Source organism: Lolium rigidum, chromosome 3, assembly GCF_022539505.1.
Source record: "Lolium rigidum isolate FL_2022 chromosome 3, APGP_CSIRO_Lrig_0.1, whole genome shotgun sequence".
NCBI lineage: Eukaryota > Viridiplantae > Streptophyta > Magnoliopsida > Poales > Poaceae > Lolium > Lolium rigidum.
The window spans coordinates 88,524,525-88,547,149 of NC_061510.1; the positions used below are offsets into that span (position 1 = coordinate 88,524,525).

At 45.8% G+C, this 22,625-nt stretch overlaps 2 protein-coding genes across 3 annotated transcripts; one reads left to right on the forward strand and one right to left on the reverse strand.

Annotated features, from left to right (window-relative positions):
• Window positions 1-14,511: 14,511 nt before the first annotated feature.
• On the forward strand, window positions 14,512-19,253 carry LOC124701916 (protein kinase STUNTED-like). Of its 2 annotated transcripts, XM_047234017.1 has the most exons (11): window positions 14,512-15,657; window positions 15,781-15,866; window positions 16,000-16,118; window positions 16,251-16,366; window positions 16,472-16,915; window positions 17,003-17,251; window positions 17,367-17,533; window positions 17,958-18,037; window positions 18,150-18,300; window positions 18,457-18,606; window positions 18,692-19,253. In XM_047234017.1, the coding sequence occupies exons 1-11, from the start codon at window positions 15,516-15,518 to the stop codon at window positions 18,920-18,922; spliced, it is 1,935 nt and encodes a 644-aa protein (XP_047089973.1). In that variant the 5' UTR covers window positions 14,512-15,515; the 3' UTR covers window positions 18,923-19,253. The 2 variants fall into 2 exon arrangements, with proteins under 2 accessions (XP_047089973.1, XP_047089972.1); XM_047234016.1 differs by having other exon boundaries at window positions 14,513-15,657; window positions 15,778-15,866; window positions 18,457-18,716.
• Window positions 19,222-22,469, reverse strand: LOC124701917. Its single transcript, XM_047234018.1, has 3 exons — window positions 22,225-22,469; window positions 20,657-20,975; window positions 19,222-20,570 (listed from the first exon to the last, which is right to left on the reverse strand). Exons 1-3 carry the CDS (start codon window positions 22,315-22,317, stop codon window positions 19,483-19,485), a joined length of 1,500 nt encoding a protein of 499 aa, XP_047089974.1. The 5' UTR covers window positions 22,318-22,469; the 3' UTR covers window positions 19,222-19,482.
• Window positions 22,470-22,625: the final 156 nt, after the last annotated feature.

Below are 22,625 nucleotides of genomic sequence, written 5' to 3' on the forward strand. Positions count from 1 at the left end.
AGTTGAGAGTGTCCACTAGTGAAAGTCTATTCCCTAGGCCTTGTTCCTAAATATCGCTATCGCTGCTTGTTTATTGCTTTTATTGCATTACTATCGCTACCATATTACCACCATCAACCACACGCCGACAAGCTATTTTCCGGCGCCGTTACTACTGCTCATATTCATTCATACCACCTGTATTTCACTATCTCTTCGCCGAACTAGTGCACCTATTAGGTGTGTTGGGGACACAAGAGACTTCTTGCTTTGTGGTTGCGGGGTTGCATGAGAGGGATATCTTTGACCTCTTCCTCCCCGAGTTCGATAAACCTTGGGTGATCCACTTAAGGCAAAGTTGCTGCTGTTCTACAAACCTCTCGCTCTTGGAGGCCCAACACCGTCTACAAGAATAGAAGCTCCCGTAGACATCAAGCTATTTTCCGGCGCCGTTGCCGGGAGGAAAGGTAAAAGGTACTCACACTCCAGATCTCGGCTATTAAGCTATTTTCGCCGTTGTAAGTACTCGAAGCTATTTCCTTTAGATCCTGCAATTGCATCTTTTTGTTTCTTGTTTACACTAGTTTCGCATGATGGACAACAATGAGCTTCTTATTCTATTTCCTGATTTAAGACATGGATGGTTTGATGCGAAAATTAAAAAACCTATGGAACATATTAGTATGAACGCTTTGAACACCATTGTTGCTAATGATATGGAAAATGCTAAGCTTGGGGAAGCTGGTTTTCATGATCTTTTTAGTCCCCCAAGCATTGAGGAGAAAATTTACTTTGATGATACTTTGCCTCCTATTTATGATGATTATAATGATTGTAGTCTTTTGTTACCGCCTGTTATGGAGGATAAATTTGATTTTGATTACAATATGCCTCCTATATTTGATGATGAGAATAATAATGATAGCTACTTGGTTGAATTTGCTCCTACTAGAATTAATAAGAATAACTATGCTTATGTTGGGAGTAGTAATAATTTTATGCATAAGACTCATGATAAGAATGCTTTATGTGATAGTTATATTGTTGAGTTTGCTCATGTTGCTACTGAAAGTTATTATGAGAGAGGAAAATATGGTTGTAGAAATTTTCATGTTACAAAAATGCCTCTCTATGTGCTGAAATTTTTGAATCTACACTTGTTTTATCTTCCTATGCTTGTTACTTTGCTCTTCATGAACTTGTTTATTTACAAGATTCCTATGCATAGGAAGCATGTTAGACTTAAATTTGTTTTGAATTTGCCTCTTGATGCTCTCTTTTGCTTCAAATACTATTTCTTGCGAGTGCATCATTAAAACTGCTGAGCCCATCTTAACGGCTATAAAGAAAGAACTTCTTGGGAGATAACCCATGTGTTTATTTTGCTACAGTACTTTGTTTTATATTTGTGTCTTGGAAGTTGTTTACTACTGTAGCAACCTCTCCTTATCTTATTTTATTGCATTGTTGTGCCAAGTAAAGTCTTTGATAGAAAGGTTGATACTAGATTTGGATTACTGCGCAGAAACATATTTCTTTACTGTCACGAATCTGGGTCTAATTCTCTGTAGGTAACTCAGAAAATTAAGAAAATTTACGTGAGTGATCCTCAGATATGTACGCAACTTTCATTCAATTTGGGCATTTTCATTTGAGCAAGTCTGGAGCCCTAATAAAATCCATCTTTACGGACTGTTCTGTTTTGACAGATTCTGCCTTTTATTTTGCATTGCCTCTTTTGCTATGGTGGATGAATTTCTTTGTTCCATTAATGTCCAGTAGCTTTATGCAATGTCCGGAAGTGTTAAGAATGATTGTGTCACCTCTGAACATGTTAATTTTTATTGTGCACTAATCCTCTAATGAGTTGTTTCGAGTTTGGTGTGGAGGAAGTTTTCAAGGATCAAGAGAGGAGTATGATACAATATGATCAAGGAGAGTGAAAGCTCTAAGCTTGGGGATGCCCCGGTGGTTCACCCCTGCATATTCTAAGAAGACTCAAGCGTCTAAGCTTGGGGATGCCCAAGGCATCCCCTTCTTCATCGACAACATTATCAGGTTCCTCCCCGAAACTATATTTTTATTCCGTCACATCTTATGCACTTTGCTTGGAGCGTCGGTTTGTTTTTTGTTTTTGTTTTGTTTGAATAAAATGGATCCTAGCATTCACTTTGTGGGAGAGAGACACGCTCCGCTGTAGCATATGGACAAGTATGTCCTTAGGCTCTACTCATAGTATTCATGGCGAAGTTTCTTCTTCGTTAAATTGTTATATGGTTGGAATTGGAAAATACTACATGTATTAATTCTAAAATGTCTTGGATAATTTGATACTTGGCAATTGTTGTGCTCATGTTTAAGCTCTTGCATCATATACTTTTCACCCATTAATGAAGAAATACATAGAGCTTGCTAAAATTTGGTTTGCATATTTGGTCTCTCTAAAGTCTAGATAATTTCTAGTATTGAGTTTTGAACAACAAGGAAGACGGTGTAGAGTCTTATAATGTTTACAATATGTCTTTTATGTGAGTTTTGCTGCACCAGTTCATCCTTGTGTTTGTTTCAAATAACCTTGCTAGCCTAAACCTTGTATCGAGAGGGAATACTTCTCATGCATCCAAAATCCTTGAGCCAACCACTATGCCATTTGTGTCCACCATACCTACCTACTACATGGTATTTCTCCGCCATTCCAAAGTAAATTGCTTGAGTGTTACCTTTAAAATTTCCATCATTCACCTTTGCAATATATAGCTTAGAATATGTACTTATGCACTTTATCTCTTATTAAGTTGCTTGTTGTGCGATAACCATGTTTTCTGGGGACGCCATCAACTTTTCTTTGTTGAATATCATGTGAGTTGCTATGCATGTCCGTCTTGTCTGAAGTAAGAGAGATCTACCACCTTAATGGTTGGAGCATACATATTGTTAGAGAAGAACATTGGGCCGCTAACTAAAGCCATGATTCATGGTGGAAGTTTCAGTTTTGGACATATATCCTCAATCTCATATGAGAATAATAATTGTTGCCACATGCTTATGCATTAAAGAGGAGTCCATTATCTGTTGTCCATGTTATCCCGGTATGGATGTCTAAGTTGAGAATAATCAAAAGCGAGAAATCCAGAATGCGAGCTTTCTCCTTAGACCTTTGTACGAGCGGCATGGAGGTACCCCATTGTGACACTTGGTTAAAACATGTGTATTGCGATGATCCGGTAGTCCAAGCTAATTAGGACAAGGTGCGGGCACTATTAGTATACTATGCATGAGGCTTGCAACTTGTAAGATATAATTTTCATAACTCATATGCTTTATTACTACCGTTGACAAAATTGTTTCATGTTTTCAAAATAAAAGCTCTAGCACAAATATAGCAATCGATGCTTTCCTCTTTGAAGGACCATTCTTTTTACTTTTATGTTGAGTCGGTTCACCTATCTCTCTCCACCTCAAGAAGCAAACAAGTTGTGTGAACTGTGCATTGATTCCTACATACTTGCATATTGCACTTGTTATATTACTCTATGTTGACAATATCCATGAGATATACATGTTACAAGTTGAAAGCAACCGCTGAAACTTAATCTTCCATTGTGTTGCTTCAATGTATTTACTTTAAATTATTGCTTTATGAGTTAACTCTTATGCAAGACTTATTGATGCCTGTCTTGAAAGTGCTATTCATGAAAAGTCATTGCTTTATGATTCAGATTGTTTACGCATGTCATTACCATTGTTTTGATCGCTGCATTCATTACATATGTTTACAATATGATCAAGTTTATGATGGCATGTCACTCCGAAATTATCTTTGTTTATCGTTTACCTGCTCGGGACGAGCGAAAACTAAGCTTGGGGATGCTGATACGTCTCCGACGTATCGATAATTTCTTATGTTTCATGCCACATTATTGATGATATCTACATGTTTTATGCATACTTTATGTCATATTTATGCGTTTTCCGGAACTAACCTATTGACGAGATGCCGAAGGGCCGGTCCACTGTTTTCTGCTGTTTTTGGTTCCGAAATCCTAGTAAGGAAATATTCTCGGAATCGGACGAAATCAAGACCCCAGCATCCTATTTTGCCCGGAAGCATCCAGAACACCCGAGAACCGCCAGAGAGGGGGCACAGGCCCACGGGACCATAGGCCGGCGCGGCCTGGGTGTGGCCCACGCCACCCTATGGTGTCGCCGCCTCTTCGACCCTCTGACGCCGCCTCTTCGCCTATAAGAAGCCCCTTGACCTAAAACCTCGATGCGAAGAACCACGATACGGAAAAACCACGGTACGAGAAACCTTCCAGAGCCGCCGCCATCGCGAAGCCAAGATCTGGGGGACAGGAGTCTCTGTTCCGGCATGCCGCCGGGACGGGGAAGTGCCCCCGGAAGGCTTCTCCATCGACACCACCGCCATCTTCATCAACGCTGTTGTCTCCCATGAGGAGGGAGTAGTTCTCCATCGAGGCTTGGGGCTGTACCGGTAGCTATGTGGTTCATCTCTCTCCGATGTACTTCAATACAATAATCTCATGAGTTGCCTTACATGATTGAGATTCATATGATGATGCTTGTAATCTAGATGTCATTGTGCTAGTCAAGTGAATTTTACTTATGTGATCTCCGGAGACTCCTTGTCTCACGTGTGTAAAGGTGACAGTGTGTGCACCGTGTGGGTCTCTTAGGCTATATTTCACATAATACTTATTCACTGTTATGAATGGCGTAGTGAAGTGCTTATTTATATCTCTTTATGATTGCAATGTGTTTTGTATCACAATTTATCTATGTGCTACTCTAGTGATGTTATTAAAGTAGTTTATTCCTCCTGCACGGTGTAATGGTGACGGTGTGTGCATCCGTGTTAGTACTTGGCGTATGCTATGATCATGATCTCTTGTAGATTGTGAAGTTAACTATTGCTATGATAGTATTGATGTGATCTATTCCTCCTACATAGTGTGAAGGTGACAGTGTGCATGTTGTGTTAGTACTTGGTTTAGTCGTGTTGATCTTTCATGCACTCTAAGGTTATTTAAATATGAACATTCAATTGTGGAGCTTGTTAACTCCGTCATTGAGGGTTCGTGTAATCCTACGCAATGTGTTCATCATCCAACAAGAGAGTGTAGAGTATGCATTTATCTATTCTGTTATGTGATCAAAGTTGAGAGTGTCCACTAGTGAAAGTCTATTCCCTAGGCCTTGTTCCTAAATATCTGCTATCGCTGCTTGTTTACTTGTTTTCTTGCGTTACTACTTGCTACCATATTACCACCATCAACCACACGCCAGCAAGCTATTTTCTGGCGCCGTTACTACTTGCTCATATTCATTCATACCACCTGTATTTCACTATCTCTTCGCCGAACTAGTGCACCTATTAGGTGTGTTGGGGACACAAGAGACTTCTTGCTTTGTGGTTGCGGGGTTGCATGAGAGGGATATCTTTGACCTCTTCCTCCCCGAGTTCGATAAACCTTGGGTGATCCACTTAAGGGAAAGTTGCTGCTGTTCTACAAACCTCTGCTCTTGGAGGCCCAACACTGTCTACAAGAATAGAAGCTCCCGTAGACATCAAACGTGTGTGGAGTGATGTGTGTGTTAGATGGAGTAGCATGGTTTTAGTGTTTTGGATAGTGACAATATGTTAATGATCTGTTATGGCTTCTCCTTTCTTTTGCTACCTCACTAGGGATAAAGTGAATGCATGTGCTATGTTTATCATGTGACAGCAATGATGATCTTGTTTGTTCAAGGTAGCATATTTGATATTCAAACTTCATGTCAAAGTACTTATTGTTATGCTCTGTTAATTCTTAATACAAGATTGATGAAGTTTCTTTCTTGTGGAGTAAAAGAGAAGTGTGTTGCATCATCTCTGTGTTAGAACGTGATGCCCATATTAATTATGGCCTTACATATAATATTATCTGTACCTTCATACTCATTGATGAATTGCTTTTTGTCCACCAAACCTTTTCGAGAGAATAGTCAAGTGAAACCATGAAACCCGGTCCACTTTTTATCATAAGAAACACCTTTATATTGATTTTACATTGTTTTCTATTTGCTGCACTATTTTAATCCGAAAATACAAAAATATTTACTTTTCTTATTTGCATCCAAAACACCAAAAAAATCAATATATTTACAGTTTTTACTTAGTTATTTCATCTAGTTTAGTTTTTACTTGTTTTATTACTACTTGTATTATTTACTCAGGCGAAACCTTGTGCTTGACAACCACATGGTGAAGTTGGGGACACAAGGCATTTACTTTACTTGCGGGATTGCTTGAAGAAGAGAGAAAAGAACACTCTTCCATCTAGTTCTCCGAGAGTTCGATATAAACCCTCGAGTCACCCTTGTGGGGATGATACTCCCTTGTTACAATACTCCGCACTTGGAGCCCCAACGTATCAAGATCATTTTGGCGTTGCTAGTAGCCATCATCAAGTGTATTTTCTACCGCAGTTACCATGGAACTGAGAAGAGTTACACCACAGCAACTGCCAGTATTTTCTGGCACTGTTTCTCACCAAAACTTGGGGAGGTAACATCGATGTGAGCTCTCCCATATCGTTTAGATTTTGCGTCGTATTTTATTCATCTTATTTTTAGTCTTTGTTTCTTGTTTTTAGTTTTGCTTGTTAGTTTTCTTTCTTAAAAATTGAAAAACACATTAAAAGTAGTAGCAAATATCTTCTAAAAATCATGGGGAAAGAAATACTAAATTGTGTGACCACACAAACACTCCTAATAATCATTTTATTGCTAAGCCTATTCCTACACCTGAGATAATTGATGAAATCTTTGAAGTAAGTCATGGTTATTAATTCTTATAACAAGGAAACAATTTGGCGGTAGTTCTAGTGAAGATGCATCTGTGCATTTACATGATTTCTACGAAATTTGTGATATGCAAAAATATTAAAAAGTGGAAAACGGTATTGTTAAGCTTAAATTATACCCATTTTCTCTTAGAGGAAAAGGCAAAGAATGATTATAGTCTTTACCTATTGCTAGTATTAATTCTTGGGATGATCTTAAAGAGGCTTTCGTTCAAAATTATTATCCACCTATTAAAATCCTACAAAATAGAAATAGCATATTGTCTTTTAGACAACATGATAATGAACATGTAGAAACAATGTGGGAAAGAATTCAAAACATTCTTAGAACATGCCCATCACATGGAGTTAATGAGTGGACTATCCTACACTCTTTCTATAATGGGTTAAACATAATGTATAGAAGCATGATAGATTCTGCTGCGGGAGGTGTTTCTACGGGTAAAACTGTATTAGAAAGCATGTTGCATCATCATAGTCAATGGCATACTGAAAGAGAACCTAATCCCACAAAGAAAGTGCATTCAATTGATAAAGATGGAGGCGGCGGTGAATAAGGAGGTGCACTCACCGCCACGTGGCCGTCCACACCTCAGTCGCCCCAGGGTGCTGCTCCTTTTGTCGATTCTGCCGTCTCCGCCACCGCACTGGAGAAGAACTGGTTGGAGGAAGATCTAGAGATGCAGGAGGTGTACCGCGGCGCTGACGACCTAGAGGACGCGCTGGGGCAGCATCTGCAGGTGCACAAGTGTATCGAAGAGGAGATGCAGGCGGCGATGCAACGAATGGTGGTTTTGTGGTCACTGTTGGAGAACAATATTTTCATTTACCACGACGCCCCTTCACCGGCACCAGCGCACGCACCGGTGACGGTGGTAAAGAATGAGGATGCCCCAAGAGAGCACCGACTTCGACTTCGGATCTTTCGCCGAAGGCGACGACGGTGACGGCGCCAACAGCCTCGACTTCGGCGCGTTCGACCATTGTCATTAGATTAGGATTTATTGTTTTTAGTTTAAATTTGTCAAACTTTGTGAAAATTCTAATTAAAACCGCCGATTTTAAGTTCAATTTTTTTTACTTGCTATAGGGATTGCGCGTTCGGGGTGGCATGTATGATTTAGCATGATTCATTTTTTGTTGGTTTGGATTGCTTAGACCATATCATCTGACGCGTCCTAAATAGGCAGCAACAGGTGTGCCGGCAGCGCGCTATGGGGTGTCGGCACCTTCTCCTCAATTTGGAGAGTGTCTGGACCCACCGGCGACCCCAATAAGGAATCCTCAAAAATACAAAACAAAATTTTATTGAGTTGGAAATATTAGATAGGTTTCATTTTGAGAAAAAAATATTACATATGCTTCATTTTAAATAATTGCAAATTTTGAAGTATCGATGAAACCTATACTAGAGGCTGATGATTGTCCTCGCCTTCTTCACTGCGAAGAAAGAACGCCCAATCACCCAAACTAGGGTGAATCCTTTATCGCTGCAGAGGAAGAACATCTAGAAACCTAACCTAGTGGCTTCAAGTACGTTACCACTTTTGCTGCAAAGAAAGAACATCCGTAAACCTACTCATCGGCGATACCGTCATTGCTACTGTTGTCGTGGTAGTGCCTACGACAGGATGTGTCGTCGAACACCTTCACCAGGAGCTCGTTGTTGCCTTCCCACTTGAAATTCACCAAGCAGCCGATCTCGATGCTTTGGGCAAGGGCGAACTTCTCCCAGCCAGTGTCGAGGAACATATGGCCTTCCCCGTCGAACATCACCTCGATAAGCCACCGGCAGAAGCAGCAACTGGCTTCCCGCAAGTGCACGCTATCCGGCTCCCGGTCGGTGAGATATTGCTCAAATTTCTCCTGGTTCCTTTTCGAACACAAAGGGTTATCCTTGATGAGGATGACGAATTCTAAGAACTCAAGGAAGTTGTCTGGCGACGGCGAGCGTTCAAGGGGTGGGAATCCTGCAACCCGGCCTCTGCCTCGGCAGTCGCGGTCGCGTCCCGTAGAACCGGCCATGGAGTGCATGGGGAGATGGTGTGCGGCGAGCGGCAGCGTTAGGGTTTGTGTGAGGAGGATCTAGTGCCCAAGCACTCATTTTATACCCAGAGGCAAGCGTGGGGGCAGTGGTGCACAATTATTGCTTGGCCGGAGGTAGGCGAAGGTAGGTGGGCGGTGGCGACATTAATCTCCAGCACTCATGGCTAGGTAATTATGTTGATCGCTCATTCAGCGGCTACCAGGTGGGGCCGAGGGCTTCCATCCGACGTGGCGTTAGGCGCCGGCGCTCCCATTCGTCACCCCACGCGAAGGGGTTGGCTATTGGGCACCGAAACTGGCCTGCTACTTTTGGGACACGCTGGTGTGGCCCAAAAAACATGCCCGACCCCCAGATTGCTATTAGGACTGCTATGGGGAGCGCTTATGGAGATGCTCTTACCAAGCATGATTTAGCATGTTTCCTTCAAAGCAAAGTCTGTGTGCCGATCGACCCTCGGGGATTTTGTATGACACCAGCAAATGGCACACCCATGTTCTTTCTCTTTCGTCCTACCCAAGTTTCATTGCTTTACTTAATATTAAAAAGTTATCGGTATGCTAATTCTCATCAAATTTCGATCATTGTTCCAATTCATGTTGGTCGGTGCCACTCTATCTTATTTGTTCACACCCCTCCTCGCCGCATGTTGATGAGTGCATTTTTAGCATGTTTTTGCATTACTATTTTATCAAGTTATCATCAAGTAGTTGTAGGATTTTTGCATTTCACCGCGCTACCGCGCTCTTTTATGCTTGTCTACACAGAATCTTAAAATAATAAGTCAATGATGAAATATGAATGAAAACTGACATTTTCTGGCATTTTGACGTGATAGAAATCATTTTTGTACTTAATAATGTGCCTTGGTGAAAGGACAACGCAAGGATACCTTCCAGGAGCTTTAATGGGCATCGGTACGAGCAAGGCCTGCCCGTACCATCCGCCCGTACCTCCCTCCATGAGTACCGCCTCGTCAAATACTTTCACCTCCCGCAGACGGATCAGAGATCAGACACACACAGCTCCACCAAACCAAGAAACACCTCCCCAGATCAGATCTCAAGAGGGAACTTTGGGGAAGACAAGATCCGGGCTGCTACATGGATCCTCGGACGACAAGGCATCATACCCTTCATCATCATCAACCGCTGCACCTAAATCACCATCATCCTCCAACCATAGTTGTAATCTTGATTGCTATTGTGAATTTGTATTTGAATTCGTTCCATTCCTTTAATTCATTCCACAAGATTATGATGATGTTGTTGATTGTCTCCATGTGTGAGTAGTCTTATTAATTCTTGGGAAGATGGAGAAACCCTAGCATGAATATGAGATGAATCTAAGATGATCTATGGTTTTACAAAGTATTAATGTGTGTTAGTTTTCTCTCTTGTTATTACATGTTGTGCAGCATGTAATGTTGCCTATTGGTCTTGAGAGGGAACTACTCTTTGAAGTGTGGTAAAGCGAACGGAGAGAAGTGACATTACCGTATCGGCACTTTGACCCATGAATAAGGGGGATAAGAGGGATTCACAAAGCTCATATCAATGACCATGGGGTACACCCCTTAATAGCACTAGTTAATATGTGGCTGCAGAAGGCTGGATGCTGTGGTTATTTAGATATGTGATGACTGTCATAGGTATGCCGAATAGGCATGCCAAATAAGGTACCCGGGTTATCTGAAGAGGACGTGAAGCCCATGGACCCGAAGCTTTAGAGGCCTAGAGGCCCAGAGAACCTCGGATAAGGAAAGTAGAGTTGTAGTAGGAATATGATAGCAATATAGGAAAGGCCCAATACGCCTCTCACAGTTTGTAACTTATACGGCACGAAAAGTCTCGGCTCCACCTCCTATATAAAGGGGAGCCGAGCGAAAAGCAAGGGATCGAATCTATTGTCAACAGAACCACCGTAACCTTTAGTCGAGCACCTTTATCTGCTGAAACCTTCGAGATCTACTTGCCCTCTACTTCTTACGAAACCCTAAGTCTACAATCTGTAGGCATTGACGAGTTAATCCCTCGTCAATTGGCGCCGTCTGTGGCTTTCTGGGCGCATCTTATTACGAAGCTCTCCCACACACACAACATGCTTGAATGCATATTTTATCTTAATTAACATGAGTCCTAGTGCTAGAGGTGGATCCAATATTCCCTGAGAACACTTTGTCTTATTAAGTTCCAACCTTTTTTATACAACGTTTTATTGTTTTATTTACTTTTCCTGCAACCATTTACAACACCCCCTTTAATCATATTGAGATTAGAAAATAATCATTAAGTAATCTTTAGTAGAAAGTAGCAAGGGGCATTAAGACCCTAACCAGTAGCTTCTTGTGGTTTGATACTCTTATTGCGAAACTAGCTACAACTGATCTGTGTTCTTGCAGTTATCACATGTCTTTCCTACCTTGCTACCCAACTTGACTAGAAAGCATACATGGGTGAGAGAAGAGGTCACCTGCCTCGCTGGAGTTCGACCCGCCACAGAAACTTAGGGTTGGGGTGTGGTGCTGTCGTCGACTCAGAAGAAGGGGTCCGGACTTAGATATAGTCGGCAGCGATGGACCGGCTGGAGAGGAACTTGGGGTATGATGGGGCGGCGTGAGGACGACGACGGTTAGGTCGGTGATGGTTGCATAGGAGCATCTAACCGAAAGGGGAGAATGGCTATCAAAGATACTTACCGAGGATAGGGTTTGGCAAACCATTCTTAGAAGAAAGTATGTTCTCCCACAATCATTTTTTCAAGTTTAATGGAAACCTGGGGATTCGCATTTCTAGGTTGGCCTTATGGCAATGAAGAAGCATTTCTTTCCATACCGTTCTTTCTCTATCAAGGATGGATCGGAGATAAGATTTTGCGAGGATAAATGGTTAGGCAATACCACTCTTCGGGAACAATGTCCAGCTATATATAGCATTGTGTGTTACAAAACTTATACTTTAGCTAAGGTCATGGGATGTTCCCCGCCGAACATAAGGTTGAGAAGGAATCTCGTTGGACCTAGGGTTGCATCTTGGAATCCACTGCTTCAATGATTGGTTTTGTCCAGTTGACGCAAGGCTCTTATATGTTTCGGTGGAATCTAAATGAGAATGGTAGATTCTCGATGGATTCTATGTACAAAGCATTAATTCAACCTTTTAAGCCGGTTGTTAATAACAAGTTGATTTAGAAAATAAAAATACCACTAAAGACAAATGAGTTTGCGTGGTATCTTCGTAGAGGAGTAATTCTCACCAAAGACAATCTTGTAAACCGTAATTGGCAGGGAAGTATGAAGTGTGTCTTTTTAATCTTGAAGAGACTATTAAACGCTTATTCTTTCACTCCAATTCGCTAAATCTGGTCAATCGTCCAAATAGGTTCTACCTTATACCCGCCTCGTAGCGTTGCTAATATCTTGCAGTTATCACATGTCTTTCGTACCTTGCTACCCAACTTGACTAGAAAGCATACATGGGTGAGAGAAGAGGTCACCTGCCTCGCTGGAGTTCGACCCGCCACAGAAACTTAGGGTTGGGGTGTGGTGCTATCGTCGACTCAGAAGAAGGGGTCCGGACTTAGATATAGTCGGCAGCGATGGACCGGCTGGAGAGGAACTTGGGGTATGACGGGGCTGCGTGAGGACGACGACGGTTAGGTCGGTGATGGTTGCATAGGAGCATCTAACCGAAAGGGGAGAATGGCTATCAAAGATATTTACCGAGGATAGGGTTTGGCAAACCATTCTTAGAAGAAAGTATGTTCTCCCACAATCATTTTTTCAAGTTTAATGGAAACCTGGGGATTCGCATTTCTAGGTTGGCCTTATGGCAATGAAGAAGCATTTCTTTCCATACCGTTCTTTCTCTATCAAGGATGGATCGGAGATAAGATTTTGCGAGGATAAATGGTTAGGCAATACCACTCTTTGGGAACAATGTCCAGCTATATATAGCATTGTGTGTTACAAAACTTATACTTTAGCTAAGGTCATGGGATGTTCCCCGCCGAACATAAGGTTGAGAAGGAATCTCATTGGACCTAGGGTTGCATCTTGGAATGCACTGCTTCAATGATTGGTTTTGTCCGGTTGACGCAAGGCTCTTATATGTTTCGGTGGAATCTAAATGAGAATGGTAGATTCTCGATGGATTCTATGTACAAAGCATTAATCCAACCTTTTGAGCCGGTTGTTAATAACAAGTTGATTTATAAAATAAAGATACCACTAAAGACAAATGAGTTTGCGTGGTATCTTCGTAGAGGAGTAATTCTCACCAAAGACAATCTTGTAAACTGTAATTGGCAGAGAAGTATGAAGTGTGTCTTTTTAATCATGAAGAGACTATTAAACGCTTATTCTTTCACTCCAATTCGCTAAATCTGGTCAATCGTCCAAATAGGTTCTACCTTATACCCGCCTTGTAGCGTTGCTAATATTTTGGCAATTGGCTGAATGGGGTGGCTAATAGGTTTGAAATACTTATTATGGTGGAAGCGTTTGTTGTTATTTGGTCGCTTTAGCTATGTCGAAATGATAATAAAAAAATCGTCTCTTTTGCAGGTTATCAACCGGTGACGGGTATGCTCCGTTCATGATCGTCTCTTCAACATTTAGAGAACCACAACCTATTTACGAAGGTGTCTACATGGTTAAAGGACAAGATAAATGATTTTATTATCCAACATAGGTGAGGGTGTAAATCTCATGGTTGGACCTCTACTGCTCTAGGTGACGATACAGTTTCCTTCGTGCTTGTATTGAGCCTTTCTATTTATGTGTTCGAATATTGGTTTGTGGTGCGTCTGTGCCTCTTAGTTATATAGAAGTCAGGTGCAATTTTTAAATAGTTTAAATAATAAAATGTATTTTAGTGAAATAAGAAAACATTAGTGGACCTATTATCACGGCGTGCGTTGATCTTGAGAATTATCCTGCTGACTTCCACTCCCCGTGTTTACTTGTTCGTCTGAAGGTTGAGTGAACATGAAAGTGACGTTTCCTGGACCGCCACTGCAAGCATCATCAATGAGCTAGCACAGGTCTAACCACGCCTCCCGTATCTGCAGATATCCTCACGTAGCAATACATGTACACGTACAAGCAACAACGTACGTACGGATGGGGCCGCTAGTGGTTGAAAACCATCACACAAACGCTAAAGAAATCATCATCATGCCGATACTAAACCACCAGCGGTCCACATCGGCCATGGGCCGGACGAAAATCGCTCCAAAAATAGTTGAAATGGTCGAACAAAAATTACGAAATGAAAACGACCCATAGCATGATTGAATTTGTAATGCAGCTATATAGTACGTGTGCGATACGGCAGTACTAAGTATGCTGGTGCCGATGCTAACACCTAACAATACCATTTCTGCAACGCGAGTCCAGCAGCACAGCCCTACTCTGAAGTGCACTAATTCTGGCTCCCTGTTGCAAATTCGGACATCCTGGTTGCAGAAAGGTGTGTATCATGTGCCAATTCCAATCTTGATCTATAGTCTATAATCCCAAGAAATACTAGTTTGGTGCCTTTTTCTTTCCGAAAGAGTGTTCCAATTTCCTTTATCTCTTCGAGCCATGTGGGATGCGAGACTATTATCGGTCTCCTTTTTGTTTTCCAGATCATGTACTAATCACCAACGGAACTTGGTCAATCACTTCTCCATCTTCTCACCTTTTTCTTTACCCCTCCAATCTCCTCCACCAAGCTCACCTTTCTCCATCTCATCATCTCAGATCCTGTTGCACACATAGAAATACTTTTCTCCCGTAGACCATATCCCAATATCCCATAGCATTGCATCACCTCCACTCCCAGTCCATCTTCCTCGTTCTTTCACCTGCTCGTATCTCTCAGTCGCCGTCCCTATTCGGTCGGTAGCCTCGGCTTACCGTTACCGGCCGGCGGCACAGAAATACAGCAGCCAGTTTCGCTCGCAGCCGTGGACCGCGACGATCGACGACCGTCCCGGTCCGTTCAACTTCAGCCCGCGGCGTCGTGCCTTTTTCCCGCGGCATTTCTTGTTGGAGTGGTTGAGCCGGAGCCCCCGGCGATGGTGACGACCGGCGGCGTGGCGTGGCGCCATGAAAAACTAATCTTTATGCTCCCGTGCCGCGCCTGAGGCCTGACAACCCAACCAGATTTTAGGTAGTTACCCCTGTCGCTTGCTGCCACTCTCGCCCCATATCTTCCGCTTAAATTGCCAGCATACATTTGCCGCTCTGGTTTCTAGCGCCTGTACTGTATCTTCCCCGCCCCATCCCCCCTTTCGGTTCGAGGTAGATCATCGGCCTGTAAAGCGGGCGCGGCGCGGCTTCGGGGCGAGTTTCTCGTTTAACGGAACTCGCTTTCCGGGAGGCCGCCCGACGACAGCCGCGCCATTTTTCTATTCGAGCGGAGAGGTTCCGGGTCGCACACGCGCGCTGCATTGGCTGCGGTAAGCGGGCTTCGTGTCCGCCTACGGCGGAGGTCCACGGCGGTTAGTGGTTGAGCTAACTGCGTCGGCGCGTGCTGCCATGAGCATCAAATCGATCGTCCTGCGAGCAAGTGCGATTGATTCCTACTGATTCTCGAGCTTCCCGGAGCTAGCTGCCGCTGGCCGATTGTGGGAGGAAGATGGCTGGGGATGGCGTCGGGCGATGCATCCTGGTGGGGCTGCACATGGACGCCGCCGGCAAGGACGTGCTCCAGTGGGCGCTCAACCAGGCGGCGAGGAGCGGCGACCGCGTCGTCGCCGTCCACATTTACCGCAAATCCGGTAGGTACCACTAATCCCATCAAGAACTTGGCCGCAGCGGCAGCTGGGATTCATTCACGGATTCACCCCCATTTCAATCCAAGTGTTAGTTCTTTACTTCTCTTGGCACCTTCTTCTCAGGAGACCTGTGCAAGACGAACGCGCTGACGCTGATCAGGACGCTGGACGAGTACCTGGCGGAGTACGAGGCCATCTGCAGCGAGAAAGACGTACGTGAGCATCCGTGGCGTCACGCAGTAGTTGCTTCTTGCTACGAAGGAATGGACCGATGCGCCGGCCGTAGCGTCGGCGACGGTTGCGTTCACGTGCAGCTGCTGATGATGCTATTTTGTCTCTCTGCAGATCGTCCTCGTCGGCCGGGTGACGCCGGGGAGCTCGATTCAGAAGGTGCTGGTGAAGGAGGCCAAGCTCTGCGCCGCCATGGTCGTCGTCATCGGCGCCAACAAGAAGTACTCCTTCGGGTCAGTATACCAGTCAGTCGCAGCAAGCAAGCAAGCTTGGCATGATCCAACTGTTCATTCACCTAATTAAATCGTTCGTTAACAGCTGCTACAAAAAAGTAATCCATTTACTTTGCTTGCGTGCGCACACAGGGGCTCGACCTGCCTCGCCAAGTACTGCGCCAGGAAGCTGCCGCCGACGACCAGCGTCGTCGCCATCCAGAGCGGCAAGGCCATCTTCGTCAGGGAGGCCCCCAAGCCCCCACTAGGTGAGTAGAGTACCCAGCGTCTCCCAATCACAGCAGCTATTAGTATCGGTTGGTCAGTGATTAAAGCGGGAGTGGCGGGTGGTTTGGTCGTCGATCGTCTTCCAGGGGCAGAGCCGAAGCCGCTGCTGCGCACGCTGCTGCACCCGAGCGTGGGCATGGAGCCCAAGGTGATCATCCCGAACCCGAACCGGAGCGCGCGGTCCGTGGACTTCGACGCGCTGAGCTGCGGCCACTGCGCCGCACCGTCGCCGGCGAAGCCCTGCGACGACAAGGCCGCCGCTGTGGTCGAGCAGAGGCTCGGGTGGCCGCTGCTCCGGCGCACGGCCAGCGGCGTGGCGCTGCCGAAGCAGGGGGAGCAGGAGTCGCGCAAGCAGTCGGTGGTGCACTGGGTGATGAGCCTGCCGCGTCGGCCCTCCCCGTCGGCGTCCCCCGAACCGCCGCTGGAGGGCCTCGCGGCCGACCTGAGGCGGCTGCTCGCCGGCGTGCCCTCCCGGTGCCGGTGGTTCCGGTACGAGGAGCTCTACGACTCCACCAACCACTTCTCCCCAGGTGAGTGAATAAACTTCTCGTCCGATCCCCCATCGCACGCGCAACGATCGAGCAATCAGAATACCATATTCTCGGTTCTTGCTGCAGAGAATCTGGTGGGGAAGGGGGCGCACAGCCGGGTGTACCGGGGCAGCCTGGCGAGCGGGCAGCAGGTGGCCATCAAACTGTGCAGGGCGTCGGCGGAGGCGTCCAAGGACTTCCTCCGGGAGGTGGACATCATCACCAAGCTGCGGCACGACAGGATCGTGCCGCTCCTCGGCGTCTGCGTCCAAGGCCGCAACCTCGTCTCCGTCTACAGGTACCTCCCGAGAGGCAGCCTCGAAGACAACCTGCACGGTACCACATGCTCTACTTTCTTTTTTGTACATCACTGGTTCAGTACACTCTGCATCCACGTACTGCTCGATCTGTACATGTGAATTCTGAATTGTTGATGTTTTCGGATTCGCAGGGAAGAAGTCGAAGTCGAAGCCGACGCTGCCGTGGGAGAAGAGGTACAGGGCGGCGGTCGGGGTCGCCGAGGCGCTGAGCTACGTCCACTCCGGCAGCTCGCGGCCGGTGATCCACCGAGACGTCAAGTCCTCCAACATCCTGCTCACGGACGAGTTCGAGCCTCAGGTACCACATGCGAAATGTATTTTAGTAGTTCGCCGTCTTAACTTGGACTTGGATTTTGTTTCTTGCAAGTTTTGTTCTTTCCTTGATGGAGGTATTTAGTGTGTTTTTATAATAGCAAACGAGCCCTCGTCGATTTCATTTAAAAAGAAACCGCCGGTGGTTTACAAGCAACACAAACAAAAGCTCGCTGATTTCGTTGAAGTATTTAGTATAGTGCCGAATATGATGAACTCCCTCGATTCAACGAGACGGTTGCCAGGTTTCAGGCTCGCGGTCTTAATTTGGACACACCTATAATGTGATGCGGCGTGTTAATTTGGATATGTTTTCTGTTTCTTGGAAGTTTGGTTCCTTCTTTCAGTATCTATAGTGTGCTGAGGTCTGAGGAGTATGAACTCTGAACTCTGAACTCTGATCGTGGCAGCTGTCTGATTTCGGGCTCGCGATCTGGGCGCCGTCCGGCCCGTCCTCGCTCACGCACAGCGACGTCGTCGGCACGTTCGGGTATGTGTTCTTGCGCCACGGCAACGCCCAAAAACACAAGTTCCATTTGCAGTACCAGTACGCCATGTCTTCCGGTCAGTGTTGCTTACAGAGTTGCTCGCGCGCGCTGCAGGTACCTTGCGCCGGAGTACTTCATGTACGGCAAGGTGACGGACAAGGTGGACGTGTACGCGTTCGGCGTGGTGCTCCTGGAGCTCCTCACCGGGAGGAAGCCCATCAGCGGCGACGGCTCACCAAAGGGACACCAAAGTCTCGTCATGTGGGTAAGCTCTCCCAATCCCCTTCCTACCCCGACCCCAACCTCATCATGCAACGTTGCAATCCTGGGTTGGAGAATTTGGAAACCTGCACAGGATTGTACAGCAGATAGTATCTAGGCATAGGTCAATTGACGCAGTCAGGTTTCCTTGACGTGACAGGCGACGCCGATCCTCAACGGCGGCGACATCTCCGACCTGCTGGACCCGAGCCTGGACGTGAAGCACGACGAGGCGGAGGTCAGGCGCATGGCCCTTGCGGCGTCGCTCTGCCTCGGGAGATCGGCGCGCCTCAGGCCACGGATATCGCAGGTCTGTCTCTGTCTCTCGCCGTCTCTGAGAATGGAATTGTTGCCGTTTGGGCGAGGCTAATGTTAACATCTGCTTGTCGTGGCAGGTACTGAGCATGCTCCGAGGCGAGGAGGACACGGCGACCATCGCTGCCGCGGAGCCGGACTGCGTGGTGGACGACGAGACCTACCCGGCGGCGAACGTGACGTCGCACCTAGGCCTTGCGCTGCTGGACGTGGAGGACGCAGAGTCCATCTCCAGCACCGAGCACAGCAACCTCAGCCCGCTCGAGGAGTACCTGCGAGAACGCTGCAGCCGATCCTCCAGTTTCGATTAACTTCTCTTTTGTTTTTCTTTTTTTGGGATGAGTTGGGTTGTCATTTGTTTGGTTGATAATATACGAACTCATGTACATAAAAAAAGTATCACACCGGTGCCACCAAGAAGCTTCCACCACAAAGAAGCTTCTCATTGTCCTCAACAAGATAGTTGATAGTACATTGCCAGGGATCCAGGTAAACAACTGCTTGGTGCAGAGCTTCAGTTAAAGAAAAGTGTGCCTGATGCTGTAATTCAGTCGAAAGTTTCGATTCTTGTTCTTGGAATTGGCTATAACATTACATTTTCAGGCTAGAATTATCTGAATAATGAGAATTATTTCAGAGTAATACAACAATACAAACACCATAAATACAAGGTTGTCTGTAGTTCGTTCACATGAAAAAAAGGCCAGTACATAAACAACACTCTGAGCTTGCCAAACTCATCGTCCTCAAAGAATAAAAACTCTGGAACAAAGCTGGAAAACTGCGGACGGGAAACAGATATCCCACACCGACACAGCTCTCTCCCTACTTCTCCTCTACTTCTCATCTACCTCAGTAACCCTACACACAACTAAAATGGAACCACGTATGGAAGCTGGTAAAGATCTAGGTCAGGCAAATGAATTGCCCTGGGCTGCCATGAGAACTGCTCCACTGATTGAACCGGCAATGAACCATCACTTGCTGTGCAGCCGCCGATGCAGGCATCAGGTTTCGTAGTGCCGCCAAGCAGCCAGTCCTGGTCGCCAAGGCCACATGCATCTTCCATCTCAAGCGAAGGAGGATTCCAGGTAACAAATAGATCCCCGAACTTCCTTTCTTTCTTCTCAGACTTACGGCTCTTCTTCCGATCTGACTTTGACAGCTTCACCTCCGGTGCTGCCACCTTTTCAGCGTTCCTACCAGAGGAACAAGGCTCATCTTTGTGCAAGGAGTTTGCCTGCTGCTGCTTCACCACAGGCAGCTCAGGCAGCTGCTGCCTGTCTGGCTGGTGAAGAGCAGTAGCACCAATTTCCTTGTGCGGCACCTTCAAACTAGCAGAAGAGGCATCTCTCTGAAGCTGCTTCGATGATACAAGGGGATCAACTCCCCGCAACACCTTGGCAGGAGGAAGGTCAGCTCTTTGCAGTACCTTGGCAGGAGGAAGATCAGCTCTCTGCAACACCTTGGCAGGAGGAAGATCAACTCTCTGCAAAACCTGGGCAGAAGGAAGATCCACTCTTTGTGACACCTTTGCAGGTGGAGGAACAACTCGTTGAGTTAGCTGGGCAGGCAAAGGATCAGCACTTCTCATCACCTTGGCAGAGGAAGAGCCAAGTCGGGGATCTATCTTCTGTACCATCTTTGCAGCGGTACTGAGTGGCGCAACCTTCTGAACACTTGGCTCCTTAGATAGATTAACTCTCGGAAAGACCTTTGCGGGGAGTTGAGAATCCACCGGTTTTGGCACACCTTGAGAATCACTCTTAATGCTTTGCCGGTGAACTGCTGCTGATTTCACAATCGCTTCCCTCTGAGGCTGGATTGTGTTCTGTTTACTCAACAGGGATGAACCTGGTGGTGTTTGCTGGACAGGTGGTTGCTGAGGAACCATTGAACTGTCCAACATGGGTGAAGGAGGACCCTGGTAACCCTTAACCTTGATGCGAAAGACAGTCCCTGCAATATCTTTAATGGTCAGCCAATCTTGCACAGAATGAATGAATACTAAAAACACCTTCAAAACCACAACATGAATGTCTCACCATTCTTATTTTGACTTGGACTCGGGAGAACAACCTTTCTCCTCTTACTGCTATCCTGGGAGCTCTCTGGAGAGCCATGTACAGTCTGAGTAAAGAAAGGAGCTCCATGCTCTTCCGAGAGCCCGCTCTTCTCCAACTGCTCAACTAGTTCTTTGGAAGCATTTTTGGACTCCTGGCCAGCAATGCTAACCTCTTCATGCTTTCTCTTCTTGTGAGATCGTTTTGAGTGCTTAGAAGCCTCACCACCAGCCAGCTTGAGAGCCTTCTTCTCATTCTTTTTCTCTTTCTTCCTGTCAGCCCTTTCCCTTTCTTTCTGGAGCTTCAGCCACCAGATGAATCGTCAGTTCTAATTTAGAACAGACGATGGGAATGCAATGCAGCATTTTTGCAATAAACTTAGGAAAGCACACAAGAAATGAACGATCCATTGGCACATTAGTGCTACAGGTTACAGTTAACATTTAACTCATATACACATCTTTCACAACAGGGTAACTCAACATCCTTCATATATATTTTTGTTACACAGTTAGTGCCCATCTATACAATGTCAGTACAAACTTAAGCCCACATATTTGTACATCACAGAACAAGGGCTCATCAAATATACAACGCATAGCATATGAACCATAAGTTTATGATGGCAATAGGCATATACTAAAATCAGGGCATATATTAACAGGCAGAAAGAATATAGCTCAAAGAAAACCAAACCAAACAAAAGAAAGCAAGCAGTTGTGCTGCAAAGAAGAGCAAAACTAGCATAATCGAGTAACAGGTTACATTTGAAAGACAAGTAACATGACAGTAACAAGCAATGACAAACAGAAAAGATGACCGACGAAAATGAAGAATTTGGTTACTAAATGCTGCAGAAAACTTCATAGCAAAACGTTCTAAACTTCTAATACATCAGAAGCCTATAATGTGTCAAAAGATAGTTCAAGAAAACCAAACAAGAGACTGAATTAGCAATCACCAATACCAAAGACAACATTTGATTTTGAAGGTGTTAATAAAACAGAGGTTCTGTCAATGTTAGCTGTGAAGTCAAATACACTAGAGAGCAGGCAAGACTTATTGGCCATAATTAGACCAGCTAGCCTGTGAACCGACCACTTTTCTGGGCATATCTGGCTGACTGGCAGAGCAGCAGATTTAATCACACTATTTCTGCGCATTGTAGAACCGGCAATGGCAATGTGATTACCGAAAATAGATATGTATCGCGTGAGACTAGAGCCGCAAGGCCCATCTGCCAGATAAAGCGTTTAATTTGAGTTCTTGTTATTATTTTCAATTTAATCAAGCAACTAAGGTCGGCAATCTGGAGATCCGCTAAGCCACCAATCTCAATTGGGGTTAAGTTAGCACAAATTTCCAGCCGATCTAACCGATTAGAGAGCTAGCGAACCGACGGCAAGATTGAATTTTCTTGCGACTCGACCTCCCGCAGATGCGACCCCCAGATCACACACGCACAAGCACGAGATCCGATCGGGACTCAACCAACCAACAGGCAAGCATGTCAGGGCACGTGCGTGTGTAAATCCGATGGCTCAACAAACCTTATCGGTCGTGTCCGCCACGGGAACCGGCACGGCCACGGCCGCCGGGTTCCTCACGTACCCCGGCGGCGGGAAGGGGAAGCACCTCGACATAGCCGACGGGAAACGAGATACCTCCCGAAACCGAGAGAGGCCCGCGAATCAAAGGGGAGAACTCGATTCGCGGGAGAAATCCGGCCGGGGCGAGAGGATTTGGCTCGGCGGGATTTGGATTTGGGTGTGGCGGCGGCTAGGGTTTCACGGGAGGGTGGGGAATTTTCTCGGGCGGCTACGCGAGAAAAGGGTAACCTCTGCGAGGGTCCGGGGGTTGGGCGCTACTTATAGCCGGCGAGGACGAGCCCGAGTCGCGCGGGGCCTCCTCGCTCACCGGTTCGTTTCCTACCCGGACTCGCTGACAGGGT